Source organism: Mus musculus, chromosome 1 (genome assembly GCF_000001635.26).
Source record: "Mus musculus strain C57BL/6J chromosome 1, GRCm38.p6 C57BL/6J".
Lineage (NCBI taxonomy): Eukaryota > Metazoa > Chordata > Mammalia > Rodentia > Muridae > Mus > Mus musculus.
In genome coordinates, this window is record NC_000067.6 from 156,445,460 (window position 1) to 156,467,275 (window position 21,816).

The 21,816-nt window shown below is 43.0% G+C and overlaps 1 protein-coding gene across 3 annotated transcripts in view; it reads right to left on the reverse strand.

Annotated features, from left to right (window-relative positions):
• Window positions 1-21,816, reverse strand: part of Soat1 (sterol O-acyltransferase 1) — a 46,221-nt gene that overhangs the window by 17,352 nt on the left and 7,053 nt on the right. The window contains exons 2-4 of one of the 3 annotated variants that reach the window (NM_009230.3): window positions 21,222-21,339; window positions 12,487-12,545; window positions 1,082-1,233 (exon numbers count right to left, since the gene is read on the reverse strand). In NM_009230.3, the coding sequence (NP_033256.2) occupies window positions 1,082-1,233; window positions 12,487-12,545; window positions 21,222-21,309 (299 nt within the window). In that variant the 5' untranslated portion in view covers window positions 21,310-21,339. Of the gene's footprint in view, window positions 1-1,081; window positions 1,234-12,486; window positions 12,546-21,198; window positions 21,340-21,816 lie in introns of all 3 variants that reach the window. The other 2 variants (XM_011238778.3, XM_006496719.4) reach the window with 2 other exon arrangements.

Sequence of the window (21,816 nt, forward strand, 5' to 3'; positions counted from 1 at the left end):
CAGACTCTGGTTTAAATCCCCCATTGTGGGATCTTACAGATTGTTGCAGATAGCTATAGCATCAGCCACACAATGAGGGTGTGGAGGCTAAGGAGGTTGTGTATACATGTTACAAACATCATACTGGGCCAGAGCGATGGCTTAACAGGTAAAGGTACTTGTCACCAAACTGGACATCTTTAGTTCAATATGAGACCCACAGGGCAGAAGGAGAGAACTGATAATCACAAACTGTCCACCGACCTCTACATGTACACTGTGGATGTATGCTTGCATATATACATACATTCATACATACATACATTCATACATACATACTCACATACATTCATATATACATATATACATCCATACATATATTCATACATACATACATACATACATACATACATTCATACATACATACTTACATACATTCATACATTTATACATATATTCATACATACATTCATTCATACATACATACATTCATATATACACATATACATTCATACATACATACTCACATACATTCATATATACACATATACATTCATACATACATACATTCATACATACATACTTACATACATACATTCATACATACTTACATACATACGTTCAAACATACATACATTCATATATATATATATACATACATTCATACATTTATACATATATACAAATATTCATACATATATTCATTCATATATACATACATATATTCATACATATATTCATTCATTCATACATACATACATATATATGTACATACATACATTCATACATATGCCTTCATACAAAGTAAATAAATGTAAAAAAAAATTAAGGCTATGATAATAAATGAACAGAACTCCATATTAAGAAAAAAAATCTTTAATACTAATACTTGGGAGGCAGAAGCAGGCTCCGTGAGTTTGAGGCCAGTCTGGTCTACATAGAGAGTTCAAGGCTAGCCAAGCCTATACAGTTAAGAATCTAACTCATAAAATAAAGTAAATGAAGTAAAGTGGCCAGACCTGTGACAGGCATCTGCGCATCTGACCACCGAGCTGTTGGGGAGTAGGTGTCTACACTGAGAGACAAACGCTCACATACTCACTTGGCTCTGTGGTTCTTTTTCATTTCTTCAAGAATGGAGAAGGTTGTGAGTGCACACCCACCATTGTCCAGCGATGCGGACTTTTCAATGAGGTTGGTCACAAAGTCATCGAAGTGGCACCCAACTTCCTTCATAAATAGTGGCTTCAGCTCCTTGAGGTTTAAAACAGACACAGGAAGACGTCAGCACATGCTTGTGGGCTGTTAACTCTCCTCTGAAGGGATGAAGGGATTCCTTAAACAGAGCCCCTTCAACAGGAAGCCACACTAGACAGTGAGTTTACAGACAGACGCAGTTACTGAAAACACAGTAACAATGCATACCCCATTAAAAATAAATGCCCTCCACCGTCCTCCCCCTTTTTTCCCCTAGATAGGATCTCATGTAGCTCAGGCTGGCCTCAAGGATGCTACACAGACAACAAGCTAACCTTGATCAAAAATCAGTGCATCATATCTATATTATGTAATTATCAGGGTTTTTCCCCTAAAGATATCCTTTTGCCCCCAAGTTCCCACAATTTATATTCTAAACAGCTCTTTTAAATGATTTATCTTATTCTATGTGTTTTGTGTATCTGTGCACCATGTGAACACCTAGTGTCTGTGGAGGTCAGAAGAGGGCTCCAGACCCACCGGATGGCTGTGAGCTACCACATGGGTGCTGGGAACCAAGTCCTAGTCCTCTGCAAGAGCAACAAGTGCTTATAACTACTGAGACATTTTTTTCAGCCCCCACAATTTACATCTTAAACCATGTCATTCTGTATCATATCTATGTTCATATAATATTTATTCTTGTATTCCATAACTTATGTACTTAGCTAATATCATAAAACATGAATATATGTGTGTACATAGCTGTACATCTAAATATTGATATACATAAAACATTTAAGAGTGAGTGTACATTTATATTTATATATAAATCCATCTTATAAAAAATACATATGTATAGTCATGTGAAGTGGTGCATACAGGTGACCCAAACACTCAGGAAACAGACTCAGGAAGATCCTCTGTCTCAAAAAAAACAAAAAACAAAAAACCCACCATAAATAAAACGTTTATACAATTGTTATTGGTTTAGGCCTTCAGCTGTTTTTGACTTTTTTTTTTTAAGATTTATTTATTTGTAATCTATAGTGTTCTGCCTGCATGTACACCTGCCAGAGAGGGCAGCAGATCTCATTACAGATGGTTGTGAGCTACTATACAGCTGCTGGGAATTGAACTCGGGACCTCTGGAAAAGCAGCCAGTGCTCTTAACCACTGAGCTATCTCTCCACCCTGATCTTAACATTTTAAGACAAATACTTTCAGCCTTTGAATATATTTATATATTATGAATGCTTTTTCGGGTTATAATATGCTATGAGTTTGAGACTAGCCCAAGCAACACAATCGAGCGCTAGAATAGCATAGGCTGTTCTAGTGAGAGACCTTGTCTTAAAAAAATAAATAAATAAAAAGAATAAATGGGGAAAAGTTAATAAAATAAAAATAAATCTGAGAGAGGACTGTGCATGTAACCACATGAAGGGCAGTGAGAGTGTGCTAGAATGTTCTCACAGTGACACGGTGACACAGATGGAGATGTAATACGCACCTCTGCCTCTGAAGTGCTGGGTTAAAGTCATGTGCTAACCACACAAGGCCCCAAAATAAAGCTTTTTAAAGAGTAAATGCTTTGCCCTATGGAAGGAGAATTTGGAGAGAGAAGGGGCAGGGTCCTTTGATCCCATCCAGGGCTAGGACAGATTCTGGGCAGTCTGAGAGACTACAGAGGCAGTACATAATGACAACCCCAGGACCCTGTGCTTGTGAGAATTTGCAGTGTGGCAATGCCCTTGGCACGTTCCAGAAACAACAGGAATAGTAGAGTTTGTCACTGTTGAAACAGACAAGTGCTAAGAGCTGAAGTCAGGAATGGGAAGAAAGATGCAGGGGACAAGCCATGCAAGGCCTCACTCAGCACGACCTGAGCTTGGCAGCAAGCTTCCATCTTTTACCCAGCATTAAAGGAGAAGCCCAGGGTTCTTAGACGTGGTAAAGGTTTCCGAGCCACCTCTCTTGGCCAGCTTTCCTCACACCCTGCCACCAGTGTGACACACCCAGGTATCAAGTTAAAGGGAATAAAAGCATGAGGCTCATTAAAGAAAGCTATACAAACTTCAGTAAGGGCTGCTGCAGTCAGGCCTCCACTCAGCTGAATCATGGCCTTCTTAAGTTTTGGGGGGCAGGGGGCAGTCACCAAGGGGGGCAGGTAAAAGTGCTCTCAGTGCAAGCCTGACACCAAATCTGACTCCCCCAGAACCCTAGGTAGAAAGAGAGCATTGACTCCCCTGACCTCCAGATGTGTGCAGTGCCACACTAGTGTCACACATACACATCACACATAAGTCACACACACAACACACACACTAATAATTATTATTGTTATTATTTTAATGGATGAGTCTTTTACTTTTCTTCTTTTTTCATTTAAGACAAAAATAAATAAATAAATAAATAAATAAGCCTGCTATAGAGCCCAGGATATCCCCAAATTCAAGGCACTTCTCCCCCCTAGCCTCCTGAATACAGATTACAGGCAAGTGCTGCCACACCTAGCTACGAACGACCGACCCAGCTCTAACTCCGTATCCACCATGTGCCTACCGATGAGTGCAGAACCTCTGCCTTTGTCTAACAATGAGGGGAAAGCACAGTGTCACACGGAAAGCCAGCCCTGAGTCACAGGACAGCAAGAACAACATGAGATGGAACTTAAGGCACCAATGGTTGGCAGCCAATGTGAGGCAGAAGGTCTCAAGTTTCCTGACACCCTAAAGGGCGCACAGGCATTTCCACAGGACTAACTCCTCTGAAACCCCAAAGGGCACACAGGCATTTCAACAAGATTAACTCCTGCCTTTTACTCCCCCTGAGCTCAAATTTGTAATCCAAGACAATCATTAGCTGCAGCATGTCTTATATACAGCATTATAATTAGGTGTCTAATATGGTCTCTTGTCTTCATGTCTTTCTCTGAGGAATTAAAGACAGCAGAAGCCGCTGCCAGTGGGACTCAGGAAAACTCCTTTGTGGAGACCACAAAGTTTCTTAAAACTCCTTTCAAAAATCCCCGGAGAGGACACTAGTGACTACTTCCATGTCACCCCTCTGTGAGGGGAAACAGAAAAGCACACCTAACGAAAGGGTCTTCTGCCTTCCAAGTTCTCCAAACACGTGGAACTGATGTTATTTAGAATTCAAAACGTGAGCACAGCGAGTCGGAATAAAGCCAGAGAAACCTGAAGTGACGTGGCGACAGAGGAGGAGGCGACAGAGGAGGAGGCGACAGAGGAGGAGGCGGCAGAGGAGGCGACAGAGGAGGCAATGAGGAGGAGGCGACGAGGAGGAGGCGACAGAGGAGGAGGCGACGAGGAGGAGGCGACAGAGGAGGCTTCAGGACTGACCTCTGCATCTCTTTGTATTAATTTCACCAATGGACCCTACTGGAGGGACAGATGCAGAGGGGGAAGAAAGAAGCTGACTAGCAAAGTGTTTAGATCATCTAACAAGCATCCCAGCACTTGGGAGACTGAGGCAGGAGGATTGCTGGCCATTCTGTATGTATCTGGGGCATCCTGGGCTACAGAATAAGACCCTGTTTCAAAGCAACAGAGACCAAATGAACAGAAATCCAGGGGGAATGCACTGTGTGTGGAGCTCCAATGAACGCCGTTTTTTAAAAAGCAGAATCTGACTCCAGTAGTCACCTGAAAGATCCCGAGAACAGAAAACAACAAGGAACCTACACAAGAAGCCCAAGTGCTCAGGGGTGGGGCGGGTGAGCCGGTAGGATGGACTGACATTTTAGGCACAGATTTACATACATGCTCAGATCCACAACTCAGAAAGCAGTTCTTCCAGAAAGACTTACAGAAAGAGGCTACAATGGACTGGGTACTGAAAGAAGAAAAGATTCATTTGCAGATGAATAAAATAACTCTTTCAAAGGCTGGGAAACTTCCAAGTATGCTGGGAGAAAAAGCACAGAGCAAACCAATCAGGGCCCCGCTTTTTAACACCTCAGAAACCCATATGACTTCATCCCAATGTCCTCGAAGCTGGCTTTAGGAAGCTTATGCTGACTCGGCATGGCCTCTAATAGCCTGGGAAGTGTTTTGTTCTCTGACTCAGTGCCTGGCTCAGCACAGAGAACCCTTCAACCTCACATTGGCACAATAGAAACCCGACCTTTCTAAACAAAACAAGCAACATTAAGGAAGGCAGAGGGTGGGGTCCTGGGTTGAGGACTTCACTGAGCCCCTGGGTCTACCCTGGAAAGTCTTCCTGTTTCTTTTCCTTCATTACTTTTTCTCTCTTTTTCCTGTTTGCCTTCCCAACTTTCAATGCTCTGTTGGTTGGTTTTTTTGTTTTTTTGTTTTTTTGTTTTTTTTTTTTTGGGTCTTTTAAAGCAGAGTTTTACTCTCTAGCCCAGATTGACCTCACACTGGAGGTGATCCTCCTGCCTCAGCCTCCTGAATGCTGAGCTGACAGGCACTTGATGCCATGTCTAACTGAATACCACTTTTTGTATGTTATGCACTCAGAGAAGTCACTTAGGTGACTGTGTAGTTCCAAACGACTGTGGAACCAGCCGGTACTAAAGCTCTCCTAGACACACACAGCCGGTACTAAAGCTCTCCTAGACACACACAGCCGGTACTAAAGCTCTCCTAGACACACACAGCCGGTACTAAAGCTCTCCTAGACACATGCAGCCGGTACTAAAGCTCTCCTAGACACACACAGCCGGTATTAAAGCTCTCCTAGACACACACAGCCGGTACTAAAGCTCTCCTAGACACACACAGCCGGTACTAAAGCTCTCCTAGACACACTCAGCCGGTACTAAAGCTCTCCTAGACACACGCAGCTGGACTGCTTTAGTCTTTGCTATGAAGACTACAGAGAGTGGATATTAAAACAAGCCAAGGCCGGGCAGTGGTGGCACAGGCCTAAACCTAAGCTTTAAAAAAGTCAATTGAAGGCTACGGCTGTAGCTCACTGACAGATCGTGCTGAGCTGGAGCAAGGCCCTGAGTTCCATCCCTAACCTGGAGTTGGGAGGGTTAGTTAAAAGAAGCAGGTAGGCCGGGCAGTGGTGGCGCACGCCTTTAATCTCAGCACTCGGGAGGCAGAGGCAGGTGGATTTCTGAGTTCGTGGCCAGCCTGGTCTACAGAGTGAGTTCCAGGACAGCCAGGGCTACACAGAGAAACCCTAGCTTGAAAAACCAATAAACAAACAAACAAATAAATAAATGCAGGTAAAGTAGTGTATGCAAAATCCCAGAACTTGTAAGCTGTCACATTGGGAAAAACCTGGGTTCATACACCCTCAGACTTCATTACACGATACTGCTCTCCACCAAACATTATCTGAAATTATATATATATATATATATATAATATTCCTCATAGTAAAACAATGAGACATCCATACAAAAAACTACAATGAGAACACTTTAAAATCACTTCAAAATATAGAATATACAAGCACAAAACCTTAAGACATTATGTAAATGAAACACAGCAATGTACACGTGTGTGAGTGGATGTGTGTGTGTACTCTCCCTATTCAGATAGATGCAAGCTTTGCACAATCTGTCTACATGGAATTGTGTGTATGACAGAAAAAGGAAAACAAATGGTCAGGAGGAAAATGAGCCAGAATGTTATCTTGCGGTGATGGGCAAGTTGGTAGCTATTTCTTTCTATGTTTCTCTTAGGGGTTTTCTGCAATGAGCCTATACCACATTTATAATTGGGGGGGGGGGGGTATATAATAAAATATATTCCTCCTGCTCGTAAAACCAATTGGTGTGGCAATATAACATTAAGATAAAATCTTAAATTGCGGGTATCTTTTATTAGTAAAAGTGAGTTATATAACCGGAAGAGAATCAGAGCGTCTTCTCTGTCTGTGGTGGTTTTGTTGTCTGCACTGTTTTGAGACAGGGTCTCAAATGCCCAGCCGTGAAACTTGATACCTTGAACAACTCCTGCTCTTCCTCCTCCTCCTCCTCTTCCTCCTCTTCCCTTTACTTCACATGTGCTTGGATAATTAATGAGTGTATGTCATCATGCCCAGCTCTCTTCTCATTGTTTAAAGTGTTCTATCTAATCCAGAGGATGCTGAGTTTTGTGAGGTACCAGGATTAAAGCTTCCTCTTCAGACCTGACACATGCTATGCGTGGGGACAGTGACTGGGATCAAGAGTTCACAACCTCAACCTCATCGTGCCTTTAGTCCAGCCTGGGCTACATGAGACCCTGTTTCCCTGGGAGGGGATGGTGAAGGGAAGGGAGAGGATGGGAAGAGAGAGGGAGAGAGAGATGGGAGTGGGGAAGGGAAGAGGATAAGGAAGCAGAGGGAGAGAAGGAGAGAGCATGAATTATACGCATAGCCCAGTGTATCTATTCAATTTCAGAGATATTAAATAGAACATATGGAAAATGTATTCCTCAATCAGAGTCATGCAAATCATTATCTTTTGACTAATTTTGATGTTTTGGCTTCATTAACCATAAAACAGAGTAGAGCAATAGGCGGGGTAAGCCTGCAGTCCCAACACTGGGGAGGCTGAGACAAGAGGACTATCTCAAGTTTTAAGCCAGTCTGGGCTCCAAGCTAAGATCCTGCTACAAGGTAAAATTCTGTCTCAAAAAGGGAAAAAAAAAAAATCCCAACCCCCCCCCCCCACACACACACACAAAATAACAACAACAACAACAATAATAACAATAATAAGTAGAGCCTCCCAACAGGTCTTCAAAACCTCCAAAATTGGGCAAGTCCTTCTCATGGACACCACCTGACACGGTCTTTTAAGTATCTAACTGATCACGCTACCCAGCACCCACTTTGTACGGTGCATGAAGTACAAGGACAGAGAAACAAGAATTGTGCTGGGCAGGTGAAGTGGTTGAGCCCTGTGAGTCTTCACAAAATATGGACGGGACCCTGGGAGTCTACACATGGGCCCTGTGAATCTCCACTAAACACGGACAGGTCTGTGAGTCTACATTAAACATGGATGGCCCTTTCGTCTTTATCTGGAAGGCTGAACATTCCCAAAGGCAGAGACTTTGTAGTTTTTTTTTAAATGATGAAATAAAAAGACCAACGACCTGACTTTCCCAAAAGTCTCCACAGTAGACTAAGTCAAGTGAGAAAAGAAACTCGGAAGAAGGTAAGCAGACCTGCACAGCCAAATAGAAAGTGAGATTTAACCTCTGACTGGAAGCCAGGGGGACAAAGAAAAAGGGTCCATTGTAGCAGAGGTGCTGAGGATCAAACCCAGGGACCCACGTGTGTTAGGAAGACACTACCAAGCAAGCCATACCCCCAGCCCACAACTGCCGATCAAACACATTTATATCAAATCACTCATCGGTTCATTAAATGGAGTGCAATGATTCATTTAGAACAGAGGACTACATAATAAACGCAGGGGACCACGGGAGGGGTCTGTAATCTGAGCGGAAACCAGAGGGGGAAGGTGGCCAGCTGAGGCCTGCCTGAGCTAGAGTTGAGTTCCGGGTCAGCTGGACAGATATCTGAAGGATCCCTAAGCAAGCAAACACATGGAGCTGGGGATGTAGCTCAGTGGTGCAGGAGAGAGCACTCGAGGCCCTCCGTTTTCTCCACGTACCTCAATCAATCAAACTGTAGACTAAGAACTCAGGAGGACAGAACAGGGAGTACTCAGATCACGGGTGGGAGGAAATGGAAGCCAGAGGGATGAGCTGGGATTTGAGGATCTGGTGCAGTGTTTTGGTTGGTGAAGGAATAAAGTGAAAGCAAGCAGGTAAAAAGAGAGACACCACACAGGCATGAAACAGAGGAAAAACATACAATGGAAGGCCAACTTTCCAACGCCCTTTTCCACTGTTCCCCAGTAGAGCATAAATAACCATCAAAGAACTGAGAGACGGTGTGTCTGTCCCGGCACCACCATTCAGACGGCTACCCGCCCTTAACAGCAGGAAAGATGACTCACAACCCTAAAGCCTCGTCCCACACATAATCCATGCTGTGAGCTAAAGTTCACGCTCACCTCCTCAACTACTCCTTTCTTCATTCCTTTCTTTCTCATTTCAGATGCCTAATGACTAGATGGAGGAATCTTGCATTTACTCACTACTTATGCATTGTTGTCTGTATGGGCACATAAGTGCCACAGCACAAATGTAGAAATGTGAAGACAATTTTAGGGAGTCAATTCCTGAATTCTACCAGCTGGAATCCTGGGGACTGGACTCAGGCTAGTGACTGGGGTGGCAAGAGCCTGTATTCAGTAAGGCATCTCATAGGTCCCAGAAGTTAATAGTTTTATTCATGAATACATGAAACAGATAAATAGAGTACTCTTTTTTTTTTAAAGAAGCTTTTTGCTGGGCAGGGTAGCTCAGACTAGTAATTTCAGTACTCCAAGGCTGATGCAGGGGGATCGTTTTGAGTTCAAGTCCAGTCTGAGCTACATAGCAAGAGCTTGTCCTAAAATAACAAAATCAAGCCTAAAAAGAATAGGTATGGCCCCCATAGATTCATGTGTTTGAAGGCTTGGCCCAGGGAGTGGCACTATCTGGGGGTGAGGCCTTGTTGTGGGTGTGGCCTTGTTGGAGGAAGTGTGTCACTGTGGAGATGGACTTTGAGGTGTCCTATGCTTAAATTAAGCTCTGGCCAGTGTGGAATGCAGTCTCTTGGCTGTCTTCAGATCAAGATGTAGAACCCTCAGGAACTTCTCCAGCATCATGTCTGCCTGGATGCTGCCACACTTTCTGCCATGATGATAATGGACTGAACCTCTGAAAGGGTAAGCCAGCCCCAGTTAAATGTCTGCCTTTATAAGAGTCTTGGTCATGGTGTCTCTTCACAGCAATAAAATCCTAACTAAGACAGCTTGGATCTGTGGAGCTTCCCCCAATTCTGTGCTCTTCCTGACACCCCCTCACCACTACTTCCCTCTCCACATTCTTTCCCTGGTGGATTTGTGAAATTGTATGAAAATGTTCCTGCCACTTCAGCTTTTTCTTCTCTCTTATGGAAATCTGTCACCATGCTTTCTGTAGACTCTCAGGGAGAACAGCTTTGCCCATTATTCACTATGGTCCAGCCTATGACGCCAACTTGTCCTGGGGATAATTAGCAATTTAGCCTAACTTCATTCTTCTTTTATTTACTATTCTGCATGGATGGGTACTTTGCCTGCACATATTTCTGTGCATTGAACACTGCTTTGACAAGGCCAGTGGATCCCTAGGGACTGGAGTTACAGAGGCTGTGAGCTCCACAGATGTGCCGGGGGACTAACTCGCATCCTCTGGAAGAGTGGCCAGTGCTCTTACCTACTGAGCCACCACTCTAGGCCCCAACGTCATTCTTAAGTTGATTCACTTAAAATATGGCACCTGGTGATCTTCTTAAAAGATTTATTTTTTAAGTGTATGAGTGTACAGACATGTGTATGTATGTGCATCTCATGTATGCCGGTGACCATGGAAACCAGAAGAGGGAGTCAGATCCCCTAGAGCTGAAGGAGTTAGAGGGGGTTGCAAGTCACCTAGTGTGAGTCCTGGGAGCCAAACTTAGGTCCTCTGCAAGACCAAGTGTTCTAACCACTGACCAATCTCTCCAGCTCCACATTTTAGACAAGGTCTTCTATGTAGCCCAGGATGGCCTTAAAGTCTGAGAAATCCTCCTGTGTCAACCTCTCAACTGCTAGGATTTCATATATTACGGCATATATGTGCTACCTACCTAGGTAATAAGTCTTTTAAACAGGCCCTTATATTGGAATAATGATGTACTAGTTAGAAAAAAACATTGTCTGGACCACAAGATGCCTCAGCAGATAAAGGCAGCTGCTATCACACCGAGCAACATGCATGCAGGCCCTGGGATCCACCTGATGGAAGGAGCTGTTCTCCGACTTCCACACTCATGTGCCATGCCCGCACACTCATGTGAGCACACAGGTGCACACACACACATAAAATAAGTAAAATGTCATGTAGCAGCTTTTTTGAGTACCACTTTATAAAACAGTTCAGCAGACATCACAAATACACTTAGACGAGTGGGTTCTCCGCCTGAGGGTTGCACACCACAGGAGTCAGACATCAGGTATTGACACTATGATTCATAACAGTAGCAAAACTATAGTTATGAAGTAGCAAAGAGACTATGTTATGGTTGAAGGTCACCACAACGAGAGGAACTAAATTACCCAGTTAAGAGTGTGATGTGTGGAGAATAATCCATTAATGTTAAACAAACAGGATCTTGTACTAATATTTCTAGTGATAGCATCATTCAAGGCTCCAGAAAGGAAAGTGCAAGGTTTCAAACAAATTAAAATAAAGGGGAATGACATACTCTGGCCTTTAAAGGTAACTAGAAGACTAAAGTCTATCATTGGACGCTGAGTATAACTTCAATTCCGTCAGTGAACTTCGCTAGCGATCTCATTGGAAAAGGGAAAAATTTAGCACACTCAAAATAAAATCATACATTTTTGGAAAACTTAACGGCCCTGCTGAGTCTATAGGACAGTCTGTCCACATTTAAAATGGCTTCATAATAGTTTTTTTTAAATTATTTCTCCTTCCCTGACAGGTAATTAGCTTCTAGATTCAAAACATCGAATATGAACAGATGTATTAAGAACCACAGCAGGGGTTTTCACAATGCACTTACACGCGTGCACATGCGCAGTTGCGCCAGCTGCTCTCAGGGTTCACCACTGCCCAGATTTGCTTGCAAAAGCCAGATGATGGCACTGATGGACAGAACCAGAGAGAAGGGCAATATGCGTTCTTATGTGGGATGACAAAGGGATATGTTCTTTTCCTGTTCACAGCAACATCTCAACTTATAAGAAAGGCAAATAACTCTCTATTTATAATGGGTAAGTTGAGGTGGCAGGCACTTGTAATCCCAGCACTGGAGAGACAGAGGTAGGAGGAGCTACAGATTAAACTGGGAGTCTCAAAAAATTAAAAATAAATAAAAATAAAAATGGGGCTGGGCCAGTGAGATGGCTCAGCTGGTAAAGGTGGGTGCTGGCAAGCCTGGCATCCCCAGTTCAATCCCCAGGACTCACATCAGAAAGGAGAAAACTGACTCTGGGAAGTCACTGTCTGACCTCCACATACATGCTCAACACATACACACAACAACAGCAATAAAATAAAGCAAAACGCAGAGGGTGGGGACCAGGAACTCCAGGTCAGTCCTGGGCTACATGAGAACTTGTCTAAAAAAAAGAAAATAAAACCTAACTAAATAAATGAGGAACATTCACAATGTTACTTTACTGAAAAAACAAAAACAAAACAAAAAGATACTTGCCTCCGCCTCTGCTGCCAACAGCCTCTTCTTGGCTATCAATTGTTTCATGGTAATGTGACCTACGGGAAATAAGGATAATTGGATATTTAAAACTGAACCTTAAGTTGATATCCTGCAGCAGTGAACCATTAAGCTGGAAGCAAGCAAACATAAAGACTAGTACACACATCATGGTGCAAACACAGCGCACCCTTCAGAGAGAAGCACGGCAGTCTAGGGTGGGTCCATGTACAGTTATGGGTCCACTTCTGGCAAGGTGAGAAACGAGGCCCCTGAACAGATCTTCACATGAGACTGTGAAGATACCAAACAAAATATTAAGAATGAAAACACTTGCTTTTAAAGCTCATTGCTGGGACTGGAGGGCTCTGTGGCTGAGTGCTTGCTGCTCTTGCAAAGGCCCTGAGTTCATTCCCAACCCTCAAGTCAGGCCATGCACAACTGCCTGGTCCTTTCTCCAGGGCACCCCTTGTAGCCTCCCAGGGCACCCGCACTCACATGTGCATAAATACATAATTAAGCTTTTTTTTAAAATCTTTTTATAAATTCATTGCAAAGCTGGCCCAAGACCACAGAATGAAAGATTTAAAAAGCTAGAACCCTAAGTGACACGTGATAAACACATGGATTCTTGCCAAAAGCTAGAGCTTTTGCCCACTGGCGGCCACACAACATGTGGACCTTTCACTACACAGGACCCAAGGCCAGGCTCTTTACAGAATGGCAAAACCTAGGGCCTGTTTGGACTTCAGACTTGGAAGTCGAATAGAATACCACCTTAGTGCTAAGGATCCACATGGCCACGTCCTCAGGGTCCTAGACAGAAACAGAAGGTAAAAGAAAGGAAAGTGTCTCTCCTTCAAAAGACCGGAACAGAGTCCCCTGAAACCTTGCAACACTCCAGTGGATTTTGCAACCTAAAGTTTTGTTATCTCAAAAACCTCAGAGTGTGTTTGTTTAACAGCAAACTCGAGCTGCGTTCCTAGACTGCCAATAGATAAATACAATTCCTCCCAGGAAGGTCACAGAATCAGCCAAGGCCTTCAACAATTCTAACAGACAGAGCTCTGAGCACAGAGAAGCCTGTCCTGGTTACAAACCAAAGAGAAACAGCAGGGGCGAAACAAAGGGGCTCAGGTCAGAAATATTAGACATTAGTAATGCCATGTAGACAATTCATTTATGTACATACATACATACATTTTATGTATATGTATTTGGCATATTTTATGTTTAATTACATATATATGTATAGATAAATAGTCTTAAATAATAATGAAAAAATGATGGTAAGCATATGCTAAAATGATTTTTCCAGAAAAAAAATTGTATGAAGACTTGTTAGGTTCCTGGGACTTGTATCTTGGTCGAACGTCAACCTTGCGTTGCTTTCCAATATTGTATTTAATATGCTTTTCTCCAAAAGTCAGATTATATACTTATTTTCTAGGTTACCAACTGCATGGTAAATCAGTGTTGTCCAAAGTTGTACTCACTAACTATATAGCCCAGGATGGCCTCAAACTCACAGTAATCCTCCTGCCTCTGTTTGGATTACCAACACTCACCAAGTTAAAGTAAAGCTCTGTTTTATTTTCAAACAGTATCTCACATAGCCCAGGCTGGCCTTGAACTCCTGATCTGCCTGCATACAGCTCACGAATTAGGATTATAGGTGGTAACACCACACCCTGCTTAATAAGGGTTTTTTAAAAGCTACAAAATAAGACTTTTAGGTAAGTTGGCAAACTGCAATCTGCCTCTATGACACAGTACAAAAGTGTCAAAATTAAAACACAGACTCTATTCCAAAAAGGAAGTGTTTCTGAAACCCTTCAAGCATGACAGTCAAATGAGTAGAAACAGGACATGTGGCTCGGGGTTCACCACACCTATCTCATCCAGGAAATAAACCAGGAAGTCTGGTGAGAAGAAACAGACAGCCTGCCCACAGGCCGGAGCCAGCTCCCACAAGCTTCTAACTACTTCTAGTTTTGCTGAGAGTGTGACTTCTCTGTCAGGACTGGTGATAGCAGCTGAGAAGGGCTGCTCCAACTCAGAGAGCTAGGGTGAGTGCCATCTTAAGAAGAAACCTATGGTTAAAAGTGAACTGGGGGTGGGGTGAGGAGGGGCGGTGGTGGTGCATCCCTTTGATCCCTGCACCTCAGAAGGCAGAGGCAGGTGGATTTCTGAGTTAAAGGCCAGCCTGGTCTACAGAGTGAGTTCCAGGGCTACACAGAGAGATCCTGCCTTGTAAAACCAAACCAAACAAACAAACACATTAAAGAAACAGAACAAAAAGCACCTGGGCTGAGAATGGTAAGATGGCTCAGCTGGTAAAGGTGCTTCCTGCCAAGACCGAAGGCCTGAGTTCAAGTTCCCAGGACCCACATGATAGGAGGAGAACACCGACTCCCAACACTTGTCCTCTGATGCCACACATGTGCCACAGCACAGTGATACTGGGGGGCAGTAGGAACATAACGGAAGGTCACCTAGAGTTCAAGGCCAACCTGGGCTATAGAGTAAATGCTGTCTCAAAGCAACAAGTGCTGTGAGATAGCTCAACCATCTATCTGTCTTCAGTACCTGGAACCCAGAGTAGACCAAAGTTCCAACTCCCGAAGCTGACCTCTGACCTCCACACATGCTGTGACTGACCTCTGACCTCCACACATGCTATGGTACATGTGCACCCACACTCACACATGTACATCATACACATACAATAAATAATAATAATAATAATAATAATAATAATAATAAAAGCAAAGGAAATAGAAACCCATCTTTGTGTATTAACTTAAAAATTAATTTTAAAAACTGAAATGGAAGATATGACAGTATAGTTGGTTTAGACATAATAGCAAAATACAAAAAAATCCTGACTTTAAGATGCAATTCTTTAAACAACAGCTCTTCCCAGCAGTCCATTTAGCCCTTGTGACCCAACTATCCTGCAGTTTTCCTCTAGCAAATCCTGCGAAGATGATTTACCCTTCTCCCTACCCTGCTCTGTGGGCTCTGAACTGCTAACCCTTTACCTGGAAACTCACTACCAATCTCTAAAAAGTATAACTACGAGGTGACAGATAGGCCTGGTCTAACCACTGCCAACACTGTCAAGATCTGATCCATACACATAATCAGTTACTTCACTGATAACTTGTAAAGAATGTGTCACACATCAATAAGTTAAGCAAAACCCAGTGGGGGGGGGGGGCGGGGAGCAGGAGTTTGTACCTGTTCTGTTTTCAAAATAAATAAGCTAACTCAAAGAAACGTCATGTCCATTGCCACGTGGCCAGTGCATAATTGAGCCTAACGAAAGCCACATTTTCCGACGTTCCCAGTCACACAGCATTAGGAGCACTCAAAAACCTAAGCTTGAAGCAAAAGCACTCTTCCTGGTGGCCATGGAGTGCTGCAAGGTGACAAGTGATTTTATAGGCTTCAGTTCTTATAAAGAACATTTGTCTGCTTGCAGCAAGTACAGACTTAACTAATGCTTAGGCAGTGACCAGCAAGGCTGTGTGGCTTACTGAAGGCCAGACTAACTTTACAATTCTGAGTACTGCTGGAAAGAAGGTTAAATGGCTAGGAGCACTGTAGAAGACCCAGGTTCAATTCCTAGCACGTACATTATAACTCAAAACCATCTGTAGATCCAGTGCCCTCTTCTGACCTCTATGGGTACCAAGTACACATGTGTACACATATATACACATGCCAGCAAAATACTCATACACAAAAGCATTTCTTTAACCTTCTCATTTTTTTTCCCTAAAACAGACTACTTTCATCCTAGCTTTACTGTGCTTGCCAAAAAGAGATAAAAATAAGAGTAATTTGAAAGCTGTCAGGGGGTGGGCAAGGGGGGGGGGTTGAAGAGAGGCTCAGGGGTTAAGAGCACTAACTGTTCTTCCAGAGGTTCAATTCTGAACAGCTGCATAGAACTCACAACTGTCTGTAACTCCAGTTCCAGGGGTTCTGTGGCATCCTAACGCAGGCAAAACACCAATGCACATAAAACAAAAAAAAGTGTGTGTGTGTGCGTATTATGTATGTATATGTGTGTGTATGTGTATTATGTATGTATGTATGTATGTATGTGTGTATTATGTATGTATATATGTGTGTGTATGTTTATGTGTGTGTGTGTGTGTGTATGTTTGTGTGTGTGTGTGTGTGTGTGTGTGTGTGGTGTGTGGTGGTGGTTTTCTGATAAGGTCTCAGTTATCTGAGGGTAACCTCAAACTTACTATGTAAATGAAACTAGCCTTGGCCTGTTGACTCTCCTGCCTTCACCTCTGTAGGTAACTGGACTCACAGATGCACATACCCCTATACACAAAAATAAATAAGTAAAAATAAATCTTTAAAAAAAAAAAACCCAGCAAAATTTAAAACTTCAGTAAAGGTTGCTTGACAGAAAATATATCCCTTGAAGAGACATTTCTAACAAGAATGTTCAGACAGCCAGCACGGTCGCACAGACTTTGATCCCAGTGTCCTGAAGGCAGAGGTAGGCGGCTCCACAGGGCTCTACCCAGAATTCTAGGACAGCCAGGGCTACAGAGAAACCTTGTCTCAGAAAAAAAAACAAGAAAGGCCATTCAAACATCACCAGACCAGGTCAAAGAACACGCACTCCTTTCCTTGATAGAAATCCACAATTTTCTGGCAATCTCAAAACCCAAGACTGTGACGTTTATTCACAGTAAAAGCAGGTCTTCAGTCCCTGAGCAACCTTTATGACCTGCGGTTTTACTTATCAGCCTGTAATTGTACCCAAGAACCTCAGGAAACCCCGTGACCTCATTTACTGGAAAAGAGGAGGGGAGAAGTGGCCGAGAAACTCTCTGAAGACCATCAACGCCACTGAGATCACAGATAAGGATCCTAAGACACTCCCGGGAAGCCTGCACCACACTCAGGTACGTACCACCCTCTGCCTAAGCCTCAGTAGCTCTTTCAACTTTGAGTGCTTGTTTTTGAGGCACGGTCTCACTATGTAACCCTGGCAGGCTTCCCTGTCTCTGCCACATATACATACGAGTATTTTGTTTTCTAGGTTTTCTTTTAAATAATCTATTCATTCTTATTTTAGGTACCTTGGTGTTTTGACTGAATATGTCTGTATTAGGGAGTTGGATTCCCCTGAAACAGGCAGGAGTTATAGACAGTTATGAGCTGCCACGTGGGTGCTGGGAATTGAACCTGGGTCCTCTGAAAGAGCAGCCAGTGCTCTTAATGGCTGAGCCATCTTTCCAGACCCTAAATTTATTTTCTATGTATATGAATGTTTTGCCTGCATGCGTGTCTGTGTACTGTGTGCATGCTTGGTGCCTGAGGAAGTCAGAGAGTCAGACTCTCTAGAACTGGAGTATAAGCCATTAGTGGGTGCTGAGAGCATCGGGTGATCTTAAGCACTAAGCCATCTCTCCAGCCTCCCCCGACAATTACTCTCTTTTTTTTGTCTGTTTTTGAGACATGGGCTCAATGTGGCTTCAGAGACCCATCTGCTTCTGCCTCCTGAGGGCTGGGATTTAAAGGCATGTGTCACTATGCCTGTGGAATTTTATCAGTGAAGTATAATGAAGTTAGGTGTCAAAGTTCTTCACTGCAGTGGTATCTGACCAAAAAAAAAAAGCACTCAGTACCAAGAGCTCCATCAACAGATCTCAAGCTGCTGTACTGAATAATTTCTTCATTCAGAGTTGATTCTCATTCACACCCCCTGTACTGGCTAGTTTTGTGTCAACTTGACACAGCTGGAGTTATCACCGAGAAAGGAGCTTCAGTTGAGGAAATGCCTCAATGAGATCCAACTGTAAGGCATTTTCTCAATTAGTGATCAAGGGGAAAAGGCCCCTTGTGGGTGGGACCATCTCTGGGCTGGTAGTCTTGGTTCTATAAGAGAGGAGGCTGAGCAAGCCAGAGGAGGCAAGCCAGTAAAGAACATCCCTCCATGGCCTCTGCATCAGCTCCTGCTTTCTGACCTGCTTGAGTTCCAGTCCTGACTTCCTTGGTGATAAACAGCAGTATGGAAGTGTAAGCTGAATAAACTCTTTCCTCCCCAGCTTGCTTTTTGGTCATGATGTTTGTGCAGGAATAGAAACCCTGACTAAGACACCCCCCAAATGATATGTGCCACACTAAAAGCTCAAGCTAGACATGATGGTACATATCCAAGATCCCAGAGCCTGGGAGGCAGAAGCAGGAGAATCAAAAGTTCAAGGCCAACTTCAACCACATAACTACACCCAGCCTGGGTACAGCCTGCCTCAGAAAAAAAAAGGGGGGGGATCTAAATAAATAAAAGCTATTTTCTCACATTTTGGCCTGTATATAAGCTGTATCTCAAATTTTAACCTATATATGAACCACCAAGGACACTGAATTAAATGAAATTTTTATTCAACACATGCTGGCCTGGCTCTTCAGCCACACTGACAGGCCTTCAAAGCCCTTGCAATTGAAAGGTCACAGTTGACTCATCAGGATTCCACAAAACATTAAAGTGGAGAAACGCTTGATTTGCCGATCGGCATTACCTGCATCAAAACCAGGAGAGTAACACACTTCTGGATTTAAGCTAAACGACATAATTTTTTAACAGCTGTATTAAAACCTAGAATGCTTACAACCTATGGCTGGGGAATCTCGCCCAGTAGAATGTTTGCCTAGCAAGCAGGACTTCCTGTGTGAAATCTGGGCGTGGTGCCGAATGCCTCTAATCCCTACACTTGGGAGACTGAAGCAAAGGGACAGAGAAAAACCCTCTTGGCAAAACAAAACAGCTTTTCGAAAAGCAAAATAAAAAGAGAACAATAATATGTGATAATGATGACAGATTTCAGTAATACTTTCTCAATGTCTAAGAAGTATTAACATTAAAAAAAGTGGAAAATCAATGTTGGGAATGCCGGCAAAGGACACAACTTAGACGACAGCAAAACCAGGAGTAATGGAGGGAAGGAGAGTACTTCTTTCCAGGGCTGCCTTTTACCCCTTTGCATAAACTTCCCTCTCTAGAGCACATTAGAATGCAACCATGTGCAATATGTCATAAATAGCTGACTGAGAGTCTATCAATAAACCTCGTTATACCAACTAAACGGACTCCTTCACAGTCCTGGTGCAATCTGGCTGCTGATACTTAAAGTAGGAAAGGTTGAAGAGAGCCTCTTTATGAAAAGAGGTCTGAGGACGCCAAAGACAACTCGGAAAATCCTTCGCCTGTTTGTTAACCAAACAAGTCTCAAGTTTCAAATCTCTACTGGAAGCAAAACTATACAAATGCCTTTGCAAAAGATAAATATCCTGATGCAATAGATGGCATCGCGAGGGTTGCAACTCCAAACGTTCCATTCTTACCCACAAGCCTCAACCTTAACAAGCGCTATTTTTTTTTAAAGGTTTACTTATTTATTTTATCTAAGTAGCTGTCTTCAGACAGCACCAGAAGAGGGCGTCAGATCTCATTATGGATGGTTGTGAGCCACCATATGGTTGCTGGGATTTGAACTCAGGATCTTCGGAAGAGCAGTCAGTGCTCTTAACCACTGAGCCATCTCTCCAGCCCGACAAGCACTATTTTACACTCTTCGTGTATTAAGCAAAAACTAAACGTCTCAATTTTTCCCTCTCCTGAGATTTATACCTCAGTTCAGACCCTGCTCCTTACTCAATTTTGTTCATTACATATAAGAATAAGAAGTAACTTTATGCGATTACACTTATCTATAGGAGTTCAATTATGTGATTGTGATGGTTTGTATGTGCTTGGCCCAGGGAGTGGCACTATTAGAAGGAGTAGCCTTGTTGGAGTAGGTGTGTCATTATGGGCATGGGCTTTAAGACCCTCATCTTAACTGCCTGGAAGCCAGTCTTCTCCTAGTGGCCTTCAGATGAAGATGAAGAATGCTCACCTCCTCCTGTACCAATGCCTGCCCGAACACTGTCACCTTGATGATAATACAAGAACAAGATAACACTGAACCTGTAAGCCAGGCCCAATTAATCGTTCGTTGTCCTTGTAGTTGCCTTGGTCATGGTATCTCTTCACAGCAATGAAACCCTAACTAAGACAATGCTGTTTTTTGTTTTGTTCTGTTTGGGGGAACAAACCCAGGGCACCAGTAAACTATATCCCAAACTGCATGATTTTGAGGGCTATGCCATTCACGTAACTTGAGGCTCCATGAATGCAAACACATACGTATTGATCATTTCTGTAATCAAGGATCCAGCAGAACATTTCAACAGTCACTGGCAGGCTGGGTTGGCTGAATGAAGGGTAATATCTAAAGCACAATAGAAATGTTTGTTGAATTTGTTTTTCTTTATTTACTCTTATTTTCTGCACACAGAAGTTTTGTCTGCATGTGTGTGTGTGTGTGTGTGTGTGTGTGTGTGTGTGTGTGTGCCAAATGCATGCAGTGCTCTCAGAGGCCAGATGAGGGCAGCAGACTCCCTGGAACTGGAGTTATAATTATTAACTACTATGTACATGGGTGCTGGGATTCGAACTTGGGACCTCATCAAGAACAACTGCTCTTAACCACTGAGCCATCTCTCCAGCTCATCACTAAATTAATATGATCTTATTCACTACCAGATATACAAAAGCACCAAAATGAATTTGTAATAACAAATTACAAGCCCTGTGCTAAACCAGTGAACTTGCTCTCGAGTTCATGAATTTACCTCAGAAACATTAAAACCTTTACCATTTCTGTATGTGTCCATGAAATTTTTCTGGGCTTCATCTTGCTCAGGATTCTCCCCAGATTTTGACAGCCGGTTTCTTAGTGACATCTTCTCTTCTCCCACTATCAATCAAGCTTCCTAGGAAAGAACAAGGGCCGCGAATAAAGATGCTGAATGGTCCCAACACGAAGGAGCAATTCATGGACAAGCTGTTTGTCCTGACTGATCAGTGCACAGGAAAACATCACTGCACATCAAAAGTGTACTTAATAGTTATGTGTCGATTAAAAACTTGAGTGAAGTGGAGACTGAAGCTCAGGGGACAGCACTTGCCTAATATACATGGCTGACACTCTGGATTTGAACCACAGTGTCACAAAAAGAGCTGGAAAACAAGTTCACTAAGTATTTGGCTAGTGAATTCCATATCACTACTATGTTTAAAAGAGGTAAAAACTAAAAATGATATATTGTCTTTCTTTGATGTTGTCCTAATCAGTTTTAAGATTTCTTGAGTATAAGCTATTGCAACAAGTTTGAAGAACTTGGCCCTTATCAAATAGCTAGCTAGTTCCAAGGGCCCATCGTTTAGACACAGCCCTACTCTCAAAGAAA